The sequence below is a fragment of the Pezoporus wallicus genome, unplaced genomic scaffold, assembly GCF_028554395.1.
Source record: "Pezoporus wallicus isolate ANWC-B61680 ecotype Strahan unplaced genomic scaffold, APGP_CSIRO_Pwel_v1 contig_5104, whole genome shotgun sequence".
Lineage (NCBI taxonomy): Eukaryota > Metazoa > Chordata > Aves > Psittaciformes > Psittacidae > Pezoporus > Pezoporus wallicus.
The window spans coordinates 165,280-181,753 of NW_026637335.1; the positions used below are offsets into that span (position 1 = coordinate 165,280).

Genomic DNA, 16,474 nt, shown 5'->3' on the forward strand with positions numbered 1-16,474 from the left:
ATTTCTTCCCCACTTGCTGTAGCATCCAATTACACAAAGACAATGTATTTTTCTTTTCCTTTATTTATTTAGCAAAGATGTAGTTTTGGGATAGTTGAATTTCACTTTCCCAAGATAGAATCACTGGTATTCCAGTTGACAGATAAGAGCTTTTGCACTGCAGTGTTACTTGTGTCAATAGAAAAAATCTGTTTCTGGAAAGCAAAGAGAAGACAATGCCTCTTTTGAGACTCAAGTAAAATCCCAGTGTTCAGGACGCAGGTCCTGTGCTTGGGCATGTCCTCTCTGAGGGCTGGGAAAATGAAACCATGGCTCTGCAGCCTGCCTTTCCCATGACCATGTGTGAAACTGCCAGTCAGCATTTGTATGTTGTTTTCTTGGCTTTATCATTTGGAGCGACAGTAAAAGCAGGGAGGTGGCAACCAGGTTCACGTAAAAACCAACTAGCGGGGGTCTCCCATGTGTATCCACAGTGCTTAGTTTCATGATGGGAGCAAGGACACAGGCTATTTCCTTAGCACAAGTTGAGACAAAACTTCACCTTACCATATGTGTAGAACTGTTGACTTTTATGGGCTTCCCTTGTGTTCTTCCTCTGACATCAGGGTGGGACTTCACTGAAGCTGTATGTGTCTGGTTTGATGCTGTTGAGAAGACGCTGGAGTCTTCATATCATCCAAAACTCCACAGAAGCAAATATTTATTGAGAGATCCAGATACTGTCTGGAGGCAGTAACTCATATTCACTGTTTGGCTGTTCTTGCTGGCTAAAAGATAGGCCATTCTAAATACCTACAAGGGTTATGAGCAGCTCAGTCTGGTGTCTGAAGGGGGCTGGTGTGTACATGTGTGGCTGAGGGCACAGTTTATTGCACATGCAGATACAGCATGGTGTGAGGCTTTAAAAAAATCCCCTGTATAAAAACACTAGTGCAAATAGCTGTGGTTTAACTGAAATTGGAGGCACTTAATGAACAAGGGAAATACAAAGCCGGTTTGCAGCAGTTGATCAATAGAGGATTCATTTTTTTCTCTGTTCATTTAAAGTATGCTTTGCTTGTTTTTCTCAAATAGCAGTCTAATGACTGTTCCCTAGCTGGTGGCTCTAGGGAAAGGGCTTAGTGTACTTTGTGTAGCTCAACAGTGGCTGTTCTGGCTGCAAAAGGAGCACTGGCAGCAACTTCCAAAGAGTCCTGCTGAGTCTGTGCAGACCAGATCCGCTTCCAGTGCTTGTCCTCCCAGGGTTTCTGGGGGGCTGCAATTCTTTCATGAGCTGCTGGGAGGCTGTTTGCAGATGTGAGGCAGTTTGGTTGCTCTAAAATGACGTGTCATCACGTTGGCATGTAGTAACACTACTCTTTGATGCAATAAGATGATATTGCATCAAAGATACTCTTTGATGCAGTAAGCATCGCTGCCTTGTGGGGCACTGGTCCCATTTGGTATATTTTGTTAGCAGAGTTTGCTGTCTGAAACAAACCCATAAAAGTGACTGTGTTGTGAACTTTGTATCTCTCAGGCCTTAGATAATTCTTGTTCACTCTAAATGAGTGCAAAATACAATGAGAAATGCAATATCATCTTTCAGACCAGTATGGCTACATCAGTGTAACTAATAAAAACTAAAAGATGTATTTGCTGTTTGAAATGAAGAATATACATGCAAACAAGATGGTAGCACCTACTATCTTTAAGTGAAAAAGAAAAAAAGACAAGACACTGGTTTTTGTAAAATGTGCTGTCTCTGTCTACAGATTTGTCCAATTTCCATCATTATACTGTCCTGGCTGCAGTAATTCTAACTACCGAACTTCTAAACAGACTTAGCCAAAGCTTGCAGATGCCAGCCATCTCTAAGTTACAACAGAGTGAAGGCAACTCTCCTCTGTCCTATATAGACATCAAGAATAAGGCCTACCAAAGGCTTCTGATTTTTCAAGTGAGAAGCAGCATGACTTTTGTATGTATATACAGATAAAACTTATTTGATATCCTTGAGGTATTTAAATTCATGCTGTTATTTGAGGCCTTTTTTTCTGTGGTTTTATTTTTCCTTTCAGATACATAACTCTTAAGCATTCTGAAAGCAATCAGAAGCAATTCCAGCTTTGATTAGCAGCTAATTTTAAACAACTGATGAGCTACCATAGGCCTCCCTTTGGCTTGTTGGTATGTTTGCTTAACAGCAGGATACATTTCAGTTCTGCTTGGGTACAGTGAGGGCCATTATCTGGATTGTGGTCTGTCAGAACAGGGAACGTTTTCTCCTTTTATTTTAAGAGGGAAGAAGCTGCTGAACTGCTTTGGAAGTAGTGGGCTGGTTATTGTCTGCCTAAAGCTCCCTAGACCTGTGTACAGGACAGCACCAATGCGGTTATCCTGCCATCATATACAGATCGCTGATTATCACACCCCAGTGTTTGTGATCTTCTGCAGCACTGCTTCCTTCTGTCTCTCATCAAGGCCCAATGAGCACAGACCGTGACAGGTAAAATCTTCTTCCAGACCTCAGATGCTCCCATACAAAGAGCTATGCTTAATCCCTGGCCTAGTGTGTAATTTAGTAATCTGCATGGTCATGAATTCCAGGGATATATGGGCAGGAAGCGCAGAGCAGTGTGGGTAGCAGGGCAGGCCTACAGAGTCATTTCAGCCTTTGTTGTATTGTGTAGCAAGGGATTTTGGGGACAATGAGACCTGTCTGTCAAAGATTAAGCAGACTGGAAGTGTGATTTATACCAACAAATGAATGAAGCTTTTTGGAGTGTTAATACAGCCACGTAGTAAATGTCCAAAGACTTAAACATACAATTTATGTGATGACAAGCAACATTGGAATTAATCATTTATTCTATATACCTTAGCCAGTGGGAATTCAATTAGGTGAAGAGTTCATTTCCGTCCTTATCTTGACCAATATACAACACTTATTAGGAGAAATGAAAAATCCTCTCTTTTTGCTCTCTCCCTGACTTTGGTTTGAAGTTATTCTTACCAACTGCAGTTATTCTCCTGCGCTGCCTTGTAAAGCAGCCCCTGACTGACTGGCGCTTCTTGTTATCAGGCACTGCAGTAAAATTTTGCCTGGACCTGCTCTGTTTAAACCTCTAGAGAGAACTGGAATGCTGCCAAATGTTACGTTTGTAGATTTGCAGGCCTCTACTACCTTCCACTCCTGCTTTGGTCTGTATATTTCCAAGCAATGTGTAGATGAGAATTCACAGACTCCATTTTTCCCCCCTTTCAAGTGAATTGTTTGCATGTTTGCAAAACTCCCCTCGGCTCTGCTGTGTAGCAGGTCTCTGGGAAGAGATTTTGTTCTAAATCTGCTATCTTGCATAAGCAAATGGTTCCCATCTGAGTTTTAAATCTTGACTAGTATTATCTGGTCCAACAGATAATTTTGTTTTTAGCGGAATGCTGTGCAAGGAAAACCGCTCAGACCTTTCTGAAGTGCCAGGAACATGCTGGGAGGGCTATGGGAGGCAAAATGTAGGGGAAACTGCTTGCAGAGAATCTATTGTTCACCACTGACCCCTTCCTGGACAGATCTGTGAATGGCCTACTTTCCCCGCCTGCCTTCTAACTAGAAGCATCCTCTGGGGCTGAATGACCTTAGTGGATAATGAGAACTTTTGCCGTGTTTCAGTCTTGTAAACAGAATGTTTAGGATGTGGAACATGGTCTGGTGACTAAAATGGAGGGGTTTAGATGTGTAGAGATGTATGTTTTAGATGGGGTTTTTGTTGTTTTGATTGTTTTTTTCTTTTACAAAAAGGCTTACTTTGTTCACCAGATGAATAATGTTAATACATGATACGTCAGTAGGCCTTAGAAGTAGCTCTGTTCTGCGCAGATCTTACACCATGTTCAGACTTTGTTTCAGCATTACATTGTACTAAGTACTTAAATTTGGTTGTAACAGCACAAAGGCCGGATACTGGACAGGGAAGGGATGTAAGTAATACATCAGTCAGAACAAAGGAAAAAAAGCCAAGATCATTTTCTGGAACACTGCTTATGGCAATTCACACATACACATTTTCTGTGTAACGGTGAAATTCAATAGAATAATTAGATTAGAAAAATAATAGAAAAATCCAGTATGATGAAAGGGAGCCAAAAAGTAGTCTTAAGATCATGGTCCAGAATAGGTTAGGCTGTGACTTGGATTGCGAGCTAAGCTAGAGGAAAGGTTCAGATTTTAAACTCAGCTATCTCAGCATCTTATAAGCATGTTCTTTCAGGAACTTCAGACAAATTGAGAGAAACTCTGGAAGACACGAATGGATACAGGCATGCATTTAAAACTGCTTTTAGAATGCCAATGTTACACTTGTGATCCAAATCTCTATTGTTCCCATTCTAATGATTCACTTGACATTCTGCAGAAACAGAGAACACCATGACAAACATTTAGAAAGTCCTCTTTCTTATTTATCATGTTAGCTACCACCTGAAAAATCACAGCTGTGTTTTATTGCAAATACTAAAATAAACCTGTGCTATTATAGTTAGTATTATTTTCTGCAACCAGCTCACCTCAATATATGAAATGCAGTCAGACTAATATCACTCTAATATAAATAGCCACGTTACCAGCTAGAATATCTGCTGGTAGGCAAAGAGTAATAAGAAAAGCTTGAGCAACTTCAATGAAATCCAAAGGCAAGCTGTTACATATGAAGGTTGTTTTCTTAGTTGATAATTTTTCAGAATTCAAACCAAGATAGGTTTTTCTGCTTTAGCTGGAATACAGTGAAAAGGTTGACAGCAGCATAGGAAGCTTCCATGAGAAGTATGTAAACTAGGGGAGCAACAGAGCTGCAGTTGCTAATTGCAAATTAACATGATATCATGATATCTCCTCAGTTACGATTCCTTGAGAGAAGTTGTTGCTCGCTGTGTCATACACTACATCAGCCCTTTTTGCTCAGATTCCAGCTAGCCATTTTTTTGCTATAATCTGTTCAGATAACCCGCAGGTCCAACATTGCCAGTTACCGGTTTGCTGATCCGGTTTGTTGAGAGCCACCTTCAAAGCAGAAATCAAGTGGAAATTAACACAGCCTTTGGAAAAAAAGACAAGACTCTTTTCTGTAGCTGTGATGAGCCGAGTGTTTCTTGGCTGTCCAAGTATCCCCTTCAGATTGAAAGTCTTTGCCTGGCAGAAAGCATTGTGGAGGTTTTTGAATGTATGCGAAGTAAATAGATACTTTATTACATGACTTTTCTTTGAATGAGCAAACCCTTCCAGCCCTTTAATTTAAAAAATGGATTTGATTTGACATCACAGAATCTGGGAATGGATGAGCCTAGCTCAGGCTGCACACTCCAGACTGGAGTCTACAATTGCCTGAAGAGAGGGAATATTGCTATTGCTAGCCCATACGAAAACTAGGGCAGGATCCTGCTTTTCCACTCCAGTGCTTAGCAAACGACCCAGCTGGTGAGCATGAAATAATTGTCCTAAAGGCTGGTACCCTTGAACTTCTTCCTGGCTCTTGTTGTTCAGTGGGTGGTTTGTCTCTAGAAGTGCATGAAGCATTAAATCTTTGCTAGAAGTATTTAACTGACTTTTTGCAACTCTTCTTGTACATCTCCATCTTCTTCCCCTCTTTGTGACTGTTCTTATAAAAATACTCCTAAATTGCTGGCCTTCAAAGCATCTTGTGGAAATGAGTTCCCCCGGGTAAGCGCCCAGATTTAAATAGACTGGGAACTTAGTTTAGGTGCTGATATAAACTAAAGCTGGGAATAGCTTATCTGTAGCTGAAACTGCAATGAAGTGAAAATCATGAACTACTTTTTGTCTCTAGCATAAGGCCCTTTAGAAAGGCCAAGAGGACGTCATGGGAGGTGATTATAAGAGCTCTGTAACTGTGCCCATGCATGGAAACCTCAAAGGTTTTTTTATTTTTTTCATTACTGGTTTCTTCATTGCTGTTCCTTTCTTTTCTGCTTGAATGCCACATTTGGGGAAGTTCTGGTGCAAGAGGATGCTGTTCCTACAGCATAAGGGAAATGGAAAGCTCTCTGTATTATCCATAGAGCAGAAGGGGCTTCCGTAACTCCATTGTCTCTTCATTTCACACTTCTGGGTCTGCTCCTTATCTCTGAGTTATTGGGGGAGCAGGATATGTCTTGGCTGTGGTTGATTTCCAGTTCTCAGGCAGAAAGGGAGAAGTAGTCAAATGCAGGTATAATGTAGTATTAGAAATTGTGAGCCAGTGGAGAGGTACTTTTGAGCTTTTTAACACCATTTCCCACTTATCTTCCTTCCTTTTCAAAATCCCACAGCTTTTGTTTGGTACTATAGAGGCTGATAGATTTCTGTATGTAAGGAGAGTGAGTTGTCCACTGAGAAGTTAAAGTTCCTCATGCTGCTTTCCTTCTTGTAGGGTTCAGTTGTCACATTCCCAGCGCACAGCCTGGACTGTCATAGCCAGTGCCTTTGTGGGATGCATGGAAGTCAGCAGCTGTGCCCCTTAGTGCAGCAGGGAAGACCAAACCATCCTATCTGCTAAGGAATACATTTATTAGGAAACGCTGGTATGGGCAGTGTCTTCCCACTGGATCTGCTCCTTGTGCACATCCCTGTTCTGTGTCTGAGGAAACGCTAACTTTTCACAGCCTTTGCTTGCAAGGGGAATTAGGAATATAAAAATTGGACTTGTTGTAAAAGAGAGAACTGGAGAGGAGCCCAAAGCAAATTAACAGATCTGGACGCAGCAGAGCCTGGGGAGGTTTGGAGTCTGTTTGGCTTCAGCATGTGGCTGAACCCTCCCTGCCTTTCTAGATACAATGTCCCTTTAATAGTCTTAACAGGCCTGACACTGGCAAGATTTCACTTATTCAGTACACTACTTAATACAGCTAATTTTCTACTGACAACATTTTTTTGCAACAATGAATCTTCTGTCACTTGAATCCATGAGGAAGGCGGCTTGGAAATGCCAGCCAGAGGGGGAGGTAGCAAAATGGTCATTGTAGATGTTCACTTAAACGGTTCTTTAGAAACACATTGGGCTGGTTTGGTTTGTTCTGCAGGGTGCTAGGGATAAGTGGAAGGGAAAACAACACAACAGTGCCTGCTCTTCCTTCCTCCTGAGCCCGTAGCAGATCCCTGAAACAGTTGTGTGTTGGAGGGTGTATGTGAAGGAGAGTTGGAAGCTGTAGTTTGATGGGCAGAGGTCTTGATGTGACTGCCCATGAAATCACTGTGATTCAATATCAGTTTTCCCCAAGGAACTTGTCTAACATCTATAACTAATGTGTTATCATCCTCAGGAATGAGTTATATAGGACTCATATAAATGGTTTATGAAAAATAGTTTGCTTGATCTTAGTAAATTTGTTGGATAGGCAATATGTCTACACACACATATATATTGTGTTTACATATATATACAAACAGTATGTACTGCAAGGCCTGTAGCTGGGTACTGGAAATTGTATAAACTTAATAAACCCCAGTGTGTGTCTGAAGCTCATCCTCATTGTTTATCATGTGAAAAGCAACAGAGAGAAACATTTAAAATATGAGATCAAATGAAGTGATCCCATTTGATTGTCTTGATTGAAACAAGTTAGTGAGTAAGAGACAACTTCAAACACAAAATGTAAAAGCAGACTGCAAAGTATTTCTGACGGTAATAAAAGTAATGCTCCATCCCTGGCAGTGTTCAAGGCCAGGTTGGACAGAGCCTTGGGTGCCATGGTTTAGTGTGAGGTGTCCCTGCCCATGGCAAGGGGGCTGGAAGTGGATGATCTTAAGGTCCTTTCCAACCCTAACTATTCTATGATTCTATGATTCTATAAGTAAGGATGTATGGCTGAAGGAGATGAAACAAAGTGAAGCTGGGTGTAATTGTGGGCAGCTCTCCATTACGGGTTATGCTGGCGTGTAGCATAGCGCTATGGGTTACTCAAGAATGAAGCAATTTTAATTATTCTTTCAATTCGCACAGTTTTCAGTAAATGTGAAAACTAATCATAACCAGTTGCTGATCCTTTGTTAGAGCAGACCATCTAGATGTAGATACCTGCTGTTCTGCACCACTTTAAAAGGCTTTACTGGCCTGTAAGGGCCAAAAAATAGTTGATGATAAGAGCCAGTGGCATCTGCAGATCATTGGGGTTAGAGAAAAGCCCTGCAAGCAAAGCCAGGCTTTGACCCTCCCTTCTCATTCGCCCTATCTCCTCTTTGGGGACTGACAGCTGAGGAGCTGTCATTTGGTTGTTTCCTACTGCCGTGCTTTCACCAGGGCCAACTTGTGCACACTGGGGAAAGAATGCTTTTCCTGTGCTGCCTTGTCTGCTTTCCTGTACAGCCATCAGGGAAATGGAAAGAGCTCCTAGAGAAACCCTGTGTTTTCTCCTGAAAGAACTAATTCTTTTGTGCTAAAATTCAGCCTGGGACTTGTGCTGCTGTCGAGAGATGTACACAATATTCACAAGTGCCCTTCCCTCAGTTAAGGGCAGGAAAATGTTATGACAGCTGCTGTCCTATGTGAACAGGTCCGGGAACTGTAAAGGCTTTCTAGAACATTTTTTAGAGATTAGGCACCAAAGACTTGAGGGAGAGAATATGAACTGAGGTTGCAAAAGACCATAAAATCTCATAAAGCACTCAAACCTTTGGCTGTACTGTGGCCTTTTGTTAAATCAAAAAATGCTTAGTTCATAAGGAAATTGAAGTCAGTCAGACCTCGCTTGCTGCAGCATTTTTTGCACAGATTTCATAATTGTGTAATCCATCCTTTTAATACAAGCCCTGTTTTTTGGAATGTTGATGAGGGTAATGTAATGCCAGAGCCCCATGAGGTGTGGGAGCTGTTCCTGCCTGCTGGTGCTCACCTCCTCCTTCATGCCTCATTTCCCCAGCTGCCTCTAAGTCAGGCTTAAACATGTGTGTGATTTCAGAGGAGCAGAGCGAGTTGTTAGCCTTGTGTGCTGCCTGCATGAATTGCTCTCCATTAGTGTATGAACCTAGTAAAACACAAAAAGGCCCTCGAGGTGTCAACCAAGCTGGCAGAAAAACCTTTTGCCATGGCAAGTAGTGAAAAGTTCATCTCAGATGACCATGTATCACCTGGGCCTCATCGCCGATTAGCTTAAACAAACAGTGGGTGAGCTGGGGATTCCGGGGTGATCACCTCTGCTGCTGTGATACCTGGGACACAGGTCATCAGTATCTAACTTGCTGCAAGCCACAATAACTGTTTCACACAGTTTCTGCTGAAATAACGGCATATTTCTGAGTGATCGTCATGAAGAGGCATGTGTCATTAGAATATATAGCATAGTGCCTTAAAAAGAAGCTTTAATTCATAATTTTCATACAACAGTTATTAATTTAACTGAACTACAATATAAGTCATAACTATGCTTTGTGAATCCTGCTGCTTGTTCTTTACTTCAAATATCCCCACAAAAAATACCTTTATATTTCTATAGTGCCTGTCGTTCTGTGTGCCACACAGCGATGCTCATGGATCCCCTTCTCTCTGGAGTGCAGCACTGGAAGGCTCTTGCCCAGCCAGTGCATCTCACATGGATGTTACAACCCACAAATGACTCGCAGTTACTTTCATGTTATCTGTGCTCTCTGTGGCCTGGGGCTTTTCCACATGCTCTTACTTTCTTATCTGTCTTAGATGTTTCTGTACATCAAACAAAAAAGCAATCAGACTTAAAGTTATCCTTTTTGACTCTTATGTTTTCTTGAAAAAGTAGTTTCTTTAAAGGTTATGAAGTATATGCTGGAATAATTGCTTAGATTTAACACTGAGTCACTCCTGGCATTGTCTGTGGTGGGGAAAAAGACGACAGTATGTGGTCTCTTTGTGTGCTATAAATAGAAATAGCAAATATGTGGAATTGATTGGATCAGGATGTTCCATGAAAGTTTTTAACTGGAAACTGAGCATTCTAAAGAACTTTTCAGAGATTTAAATATCTAATTTAAAAATGATACTTAAAAATAAAGATGTCCAGGGTTTATATGCAGTTCTTTCTGTATTTATAATGTGGTAAATCTTCCATTGCAACTTTATGTTACTGAAGTACAGGATTCAGAAAGCAAATGGTTTATTGAATCAAATTTCATTGATTTTTTTTTTTTAAGCAGTTATATATACATATATATGTACATTTAACCATATATACATATACGTGTATATTGACCTACCTTTTCTACTTGTGGTCATGTCTGGTGATGCTTAGTGGAAATAACAGAAGTATCTTTTGAAAATGGAGTTTATCACATGAACTAAAATTGGAAATCACTCTGAGAACAGGCTGCAGTTGCTCATTACTACGTTAAAAGATTGCCCCTGAGATGACCAGGGCAGCCTTGGCAGTCTGCAGTGTGAGCATGCCAAGCGCTGCTTCGCATAAACAGCGAACTCCTGAAATGAATTATGGTATCGAAGGAAAACTTGTCTCTGTCCTTAAAAATAAATTTAAAACCAAATTAGTACCCTGATCTGTTTTCTTAGAAAACAGAGAACATCAAAGAAGATTTTGGGGAAGGTGCTGAATGTAATAGGATTGTTGCACGGGATGGTTTTTCCGGTCCATTATTTCTGTGTGCATATACAGTTTTGTGTATTCATCTCATGCTGTGTGGGTAAAAAGCTGTGTAGAGGAACCGTAAATTATATGACAGGAAAAAAAAAAAAGCAGCCATTTTGAACAAGACCTTCCCTAACTTCTTAGAGGAAAAACTGAATAATAATTTTCTTTAAAAGTACAAAGCATTTTTCAGTAGGGAAAATAATTACTTACTCAGGAATGTGAGCAGGGCACTGGACACCTGACCTGTAATTTAGGGGAATAGTGCAGGGTTTTCCATCAGTAATTGTTACAGTAGAACCGTGGGGCCCCAGCTGAGACCAGGACTCTCTTGAGCTAGGCACTGTCTATCCAGCAGGAGATAACCACTGCTGCAGGAATCTTGCAGCTAAAGCAGGGCAGATGGAAGAGAGAAGGGAGGAAATGGTGGAGGAAAGAAGTGGTTAGCCCAAGGTCATGCTACTCTCTAATGGACCTGCGGCTTTGCACTGGTAGACACTTTATCTGAGTTCAGTCTTTCGTACCATGGCAACCCTGATCAGAGAGAATGGCCATAATTTAAGTGGGTAATGGCATTTGTCTGCATGAAAAAGCATCTTGAAGGATCCATCTGTTGTATGGGCTATCCTGTACAAATTGGGTACATAGATCTTCCTTCCAAGTTTCAGGCTGCATGCTGCTTAGTGTATGCAGTACATGAGAATATAGATTTTTTTAGGGCCATAGTAATTCAACGCTTGGCTCTTTGGTTTGCCTTAATCTAATCAACTGAATATAAGATTCTTCAGACTGCAAGGAATTTCTTGTGAAGTAATTCGTCACTGAATTCTCATAGAGAAGGAACTGTGTGTTAGTTTGAGGAAACACGAGCATCTTTAAATTGTTGCTCTCTTCATATAACTGACCATAATTTTGCTTAGAAAAATAATAGTAATGCTTCGCTGCTTGAAATATGGCAGTCTACACATTTGCTAACTGAAGCAGGGATCAGTTCTACCTTACCTGTATTGTTCTTAGTTACTTAGTTACTGGCCCCGAAGTAAGCAAGCACTTGTGTTCTTTCTTGCCACTGAAATAAGGGGCATGTCCGGTGGTTCCATACCACTGCCACGTGTGTTCCTTTGCACAGCGATAAACCAAATAGATTTATGCTTAATTCTCCAGGCTCACAGAGGCAATGGGGAAAAAAAGAATGTTTGGAATTTGCAGTGCTATGTGTAGCAGCTCTGCTTCAGTGGGCGAAATTTTATGTGGGGCATTAGAGTTGGCAAAGGGGTAGAGACAGTAGAGAAGCTGTGATGTGTTTGATTGTGTAGCAGTAGAGAGGCCCCATCGTTACCCACCTCACTGGCCTTTCCCCATGACACCCTGGGATGCAGATGAATTAAAAGGGTGAAGGGAAGGCGGCACATGTTGCAGAACCTTTTCCATCTTGAAAGACACTGTCGTCAAATTACGTTTTCAGACTGTTTTGTTTTACTGCTCTCTGCAGTGTGGTGATTCAGAAGCAGTGGGAGGTGTCTGTCCCTGCCATTTTTCCCTCTTGGTTACCACACACTGAGAATGGAAACCTGAATGTCTGAGACATGGCTGTGTTTTTAATGTGTGTAACAGAGATGTGTATGACTCACATGGAACTTGTGGCACAAACTCGGTCAAAGTCCTGAAATTATCTATGGAAGCATCACGGTGTATCAAGAAATAATGCAATTTTTTGCCAGTGTTGTATTCATTACAGGGAGGCAGGCGGCTCATTTAGTGCTTCTTGTGTAATATGCACAAATAGGTTCGAGAATGCAGGTCATGCTATTCAAATATATGAAATTCTAGTGGGCATTTGAGAAGATATTCACCAGTTGCAGTAATTTCATAGACTTTGGCCTTGCTTGCTGTTAGGAGCATTCTATAATTTCCCTGTCACACAGCCAGGAAACCAAAATGATACCATTTGCATTAGTTACTAATGGCTTTTTTACAGGCTACCAGACTCTCTCTGTATATATTGAACAATAAAAACAGGGAGCTGTGTTGATTCACTGTAGTTTCTGCTTGATGCAATCCACATTTTATGTTGAAGCATTTCTTCACTTCTAAGAGATGTTTTATTCTTTTCATCCTTTGGATAAGTAAGATCAATCCTGATGCCAAAGCCCAGTAAATATTAAGACTCTTTTACCCACAGGGTAAGCTCACTTAGGTCAAACAGTAGCTCCACCTGGTGTTGAACCCTCTAAGTTTACCTTGTGGTAAAACCTGAGTCTTCATTGGCATTGTGCTTTTACCCTGGGATTGCTCCTGCACACCACGGGGCCTGCTCCTTATAATGCTTTTATGTTGGGACAGTTCATGGGAGTGCTACTGAGTGACGAAAAATGCTGCGTTTTTAGCAGTGGAGGCAAGTCCTTTGTTTCAGCATAGAAAACATGATTTCCATCCACAGAGACTTCAAAAGAAACAGTAGGAATTCTTGAGAGCCTGATTATCATGGCATAATCACATTACCAGAGAGATTAGAAGCACTTTACTGTGTCTTTATGGTTTAGTGACACTCTGAGGCACTGGACAGAATCTTCAAGTGCTGTTAGAATCTTTCTTGTAGGGCACTATTGCAAAAGAGAGCTTTTTACCTAGGGGACCTGAAATCAGAGAGCACGCTTAATTCCTCTGTCAGAGAGCTGCAGAGCTTGTAGTTACTGGTCTTTGCTGTCTCATCTAGATATATTTCTCAAAGTGACCTTCAGCAGAGCACAACAAAAGCCTCCTAAAACATTAATTCCTCTCAGTTCCAGTCATCGCAAGGCACTGTTGTTAACCAGGCAATCAAACTAATTGAATACCGAAGTGTTAGCAAGTCAAACAAGTGAGGAATTCACAGCATTTTTTCCTCTAGAAACCGTGGTGCACTTTTGGATGCTGTTGCTTGTGTGAGTGGTGGCTGGTTATAACACTAACATGCCCATTTTTAGGGTATGTCTCTCCCCTGCTGTATTGTCTTAAGGTGAACAGTCCACAACCCATGTCTTGTAAGTGAGATGTTGCCTGAAAGACTCTGAGTAGCTTGTGACTGGGGGAAATTAAAAAGTTAAAACTAAGACTGAAAGTGAGAGCATTGCATGTGATTTACGTAACATGTTCCTTGTTGTGTATGGTTGTCAAGGACCACTGAAGATTTGGGGGGATTAATGTTATGATCCCATGGTTCCCAATATAAAGGATTCCATTGATGATTAACCCAGAGTGAAGAAAGCTAAAAATAATCAACAGAAAAGCCTTTTCAGATGGGAATCTGTGCCTCTGGAAGGGCACAGCATGGACAGTGTCTAGGCAGAAAAGATATGAAGTATAACACATGCACTTGACCTCTGTTAAAAGGCCAGGATGAAACAGTCACAACAGCAAGAGTGACGCTAGGAAAATAGCTGCTTCAGTAGCGAAGAAACATGGAATATGGGATAAAATGGTTTAGCCTGAATAAGTACTAAAAATTATCCTGGAAAAAGAATTTTTAAGATCAGTTACTGTTTGTTTCATTTTGTTTGATTATCACCGTGTAACAATGCATTTTTAAATTCACTCTAAAGCCTTTCACCTGCCAACTCGTGGAGTCAGGACTGTGTATGCCTCCAGCTGAGATTACCAGAACACTTGCAGCAGGGAGCTGCATTCCTTCTGCTGGTTAAAGGAGTTAGGGAAAGAGAATGGGAACACACTACCATGGGCATGAGCGTAGAGGAGGGTTGAAAGGAGGGAGATTTGGGGTTCTTTAACTTCCTCCTCCATTCTGTATCTTTCAGTGTGAAAGTTTGATTCTCTGCATGGATAACTTCATGTGTTCCACTGTCTTGCCAATAGAAAGCATAGCCCTAAGCTGCCATTTTCTACTGCCAGTCTGGGACCTTAGGCTCTGTGGATCTCTTTCAGATTCTTTCAAAAGGAACCAAATAGGAAGTGCAGAAATGTTTACAAAAAGCTCTGTGTAAAGCGTTCAGCTGCCAAGAGGCAGCTCCTGAGGATAAGAAAAAGTAAAGCACCTACAGCAGTTTCTTTTTAAACCTTAGCCTGTTTTGGGAGCAAGTACCCAACTGCCCTGCACATCCATGTACTGATAGAACAGTAAGAGCTCATCACTCCCCTATGAGCCTCTGCAGTTGTAGAAAAGGCTGCCACCTCCGGGCACTGCTCAGTCATTGCACCCTTCTTTTTGTGCTCAGGGAGTCCAAACCCACGCCCCAGCTGTAAGGCAACCAGGAGAGGACAGTTGGAATCAGCCCCAGCCTTGAGCCAACCATTGTACCAGTCTCAAATACTCAAAAGTGTGTTTGCTGGCTGCTTGTGTCCAATGCACTTCTTGCACCTTGTGTTACTTTTTTGTTGTGCTGGATCTAAAGTATAGGCAAGATCTTTTTGTACTACGCAGCTTGGGAATAGAGGTGCAAACTCAAGTAGCAGCAGCCAATTTGATCTCAAAACACTGTCGTCTTCCCCTGTTCCTTCCTACAGCAATATGGGCAATAATAAATCTTCCAGGAAAAAGGGGGGATTTCTTACTGTTACTCGTGACTTGCCTGAAATAGCCTCTGAAAGCTTTATCTGAGAACGTACAGGGAAAACTTTAGGATGTTCTCACTTTCCTGAGAGGTACCAAATTGCATTAAAGATGAGTTGAATGGAGTAATTGCAAAGGAGTTTGTGAACACCATGCACTGACTTACTGTTTTCTTGTTATTAGGGTCGACCAGGACCGATTGGCCTTCAAGGACCGATAGGTGCACCTGGATTTACTGGCCCAGAAGGTTTGCCAGGAGGAAAAGGTGAGAGAGGAGCAGTGGGCCCCCCTGGACCAGCTGGACATAAAGGTGACAAGGTAGGATCAACAGAGGCTTATCTGACCTTGCAATACCTCTGTGGCCTTGTATATATTTTTGACTGAATAAAGATAATCTTGGACTATGTGCCCTGAGGTAAGAACACAGCAGTATTTCACTGGTATCTTCAGAGAATCCCTGCTTTTATTTTTGAATGAGAACATGGTTCCTAAAGCTGCTGTACACTTACTCATCCTGGCAGATGAACCATCACCAAATGAGCATTGCTGTTGCAAATAGTCTTTCACTTCACATGCCCAGGGATAGATGGGTGTTGTTAATGCTACGTGCAGAGAACTGGAGCTGGTTCATGTGTAGGACATCCTGAGTTATCATCTAGCAAAGGAATGGGTACTAAGTGAAACCTGCAATTCAGTTTTGCAGGTCCAAAGTTATTCATAACAGAAAGAGTATTATAAACTATGTCATATTAAATGGAATAATCTTTAAGGTGTGGGTATCAAATAATGCAGTGTGCAAGAATGGGCAGAACAGCAAACAGAAACGTCTTAATGCCTTTCAGATCTATTCTGCTGTCTCTTCTTAGGAAGGAAATATGAAAAGAGGAGTTTGGAGCTAGGCAAAAAAATGAATGGAAGTATGAACAAATACTTCTGGTAATAAAGAGTGGCTACATAAGGGTAGTTCATCTTAAGGAAAATTTACATTGTGAGCAGGACATTGTGCACCAGGCGTGTCTGATCATGAGTTTTGGGTTGCATGCAGAAGACTCGTTATGTCCCACCGCATAGGCTGGAGCCACGTATCTGCTCCCACCACAGACCCCGGCAGAGGTTGTGTAATGAATTGTAAAATGAGAAAGTCTGATATTGTCTGATGCAAGGACTGGGATGAGATTCTTACTCCCATGCCTGTGCGGTTGGACAAATGGAGTGTTTCAAGGACAACAGCTTGAAAGCTTCAAAGACAGAGGAAGTCCTGCATGCTGTGCATGGTTTCTAAAATCTGAAGGACATCTGGGTCATCAGGACAAGGGCTTGCATTCTGGAACTATTCCAGAGCATCTTATC

The 16,474-nt window shown here is 41.6% G+C and overlaps 1 protein-coding gene across 1 annotated transcript in view; it reads left to right on the forward strand.

Annotated features, from left to right (window-relative positions):
- Nucleotides 1-16,474, forward strand: part of COL4A6 (collagen type IV alpha 6 chain) — a 120,884-nt gene that overhangs the window by 61,462 nt on the left and 42,948 nt on the right. The window contains exon 4 of the mRNA XM_057404745.1: nt 15,308-15,442. Within this exon, the coding sequence (XP_057260728.1) occupies nt 15,308-15,442 (135 nt within the window). The remainder of the gene's footprint in view (nt 1-15,307; nt 15,443-16,474) is intronic.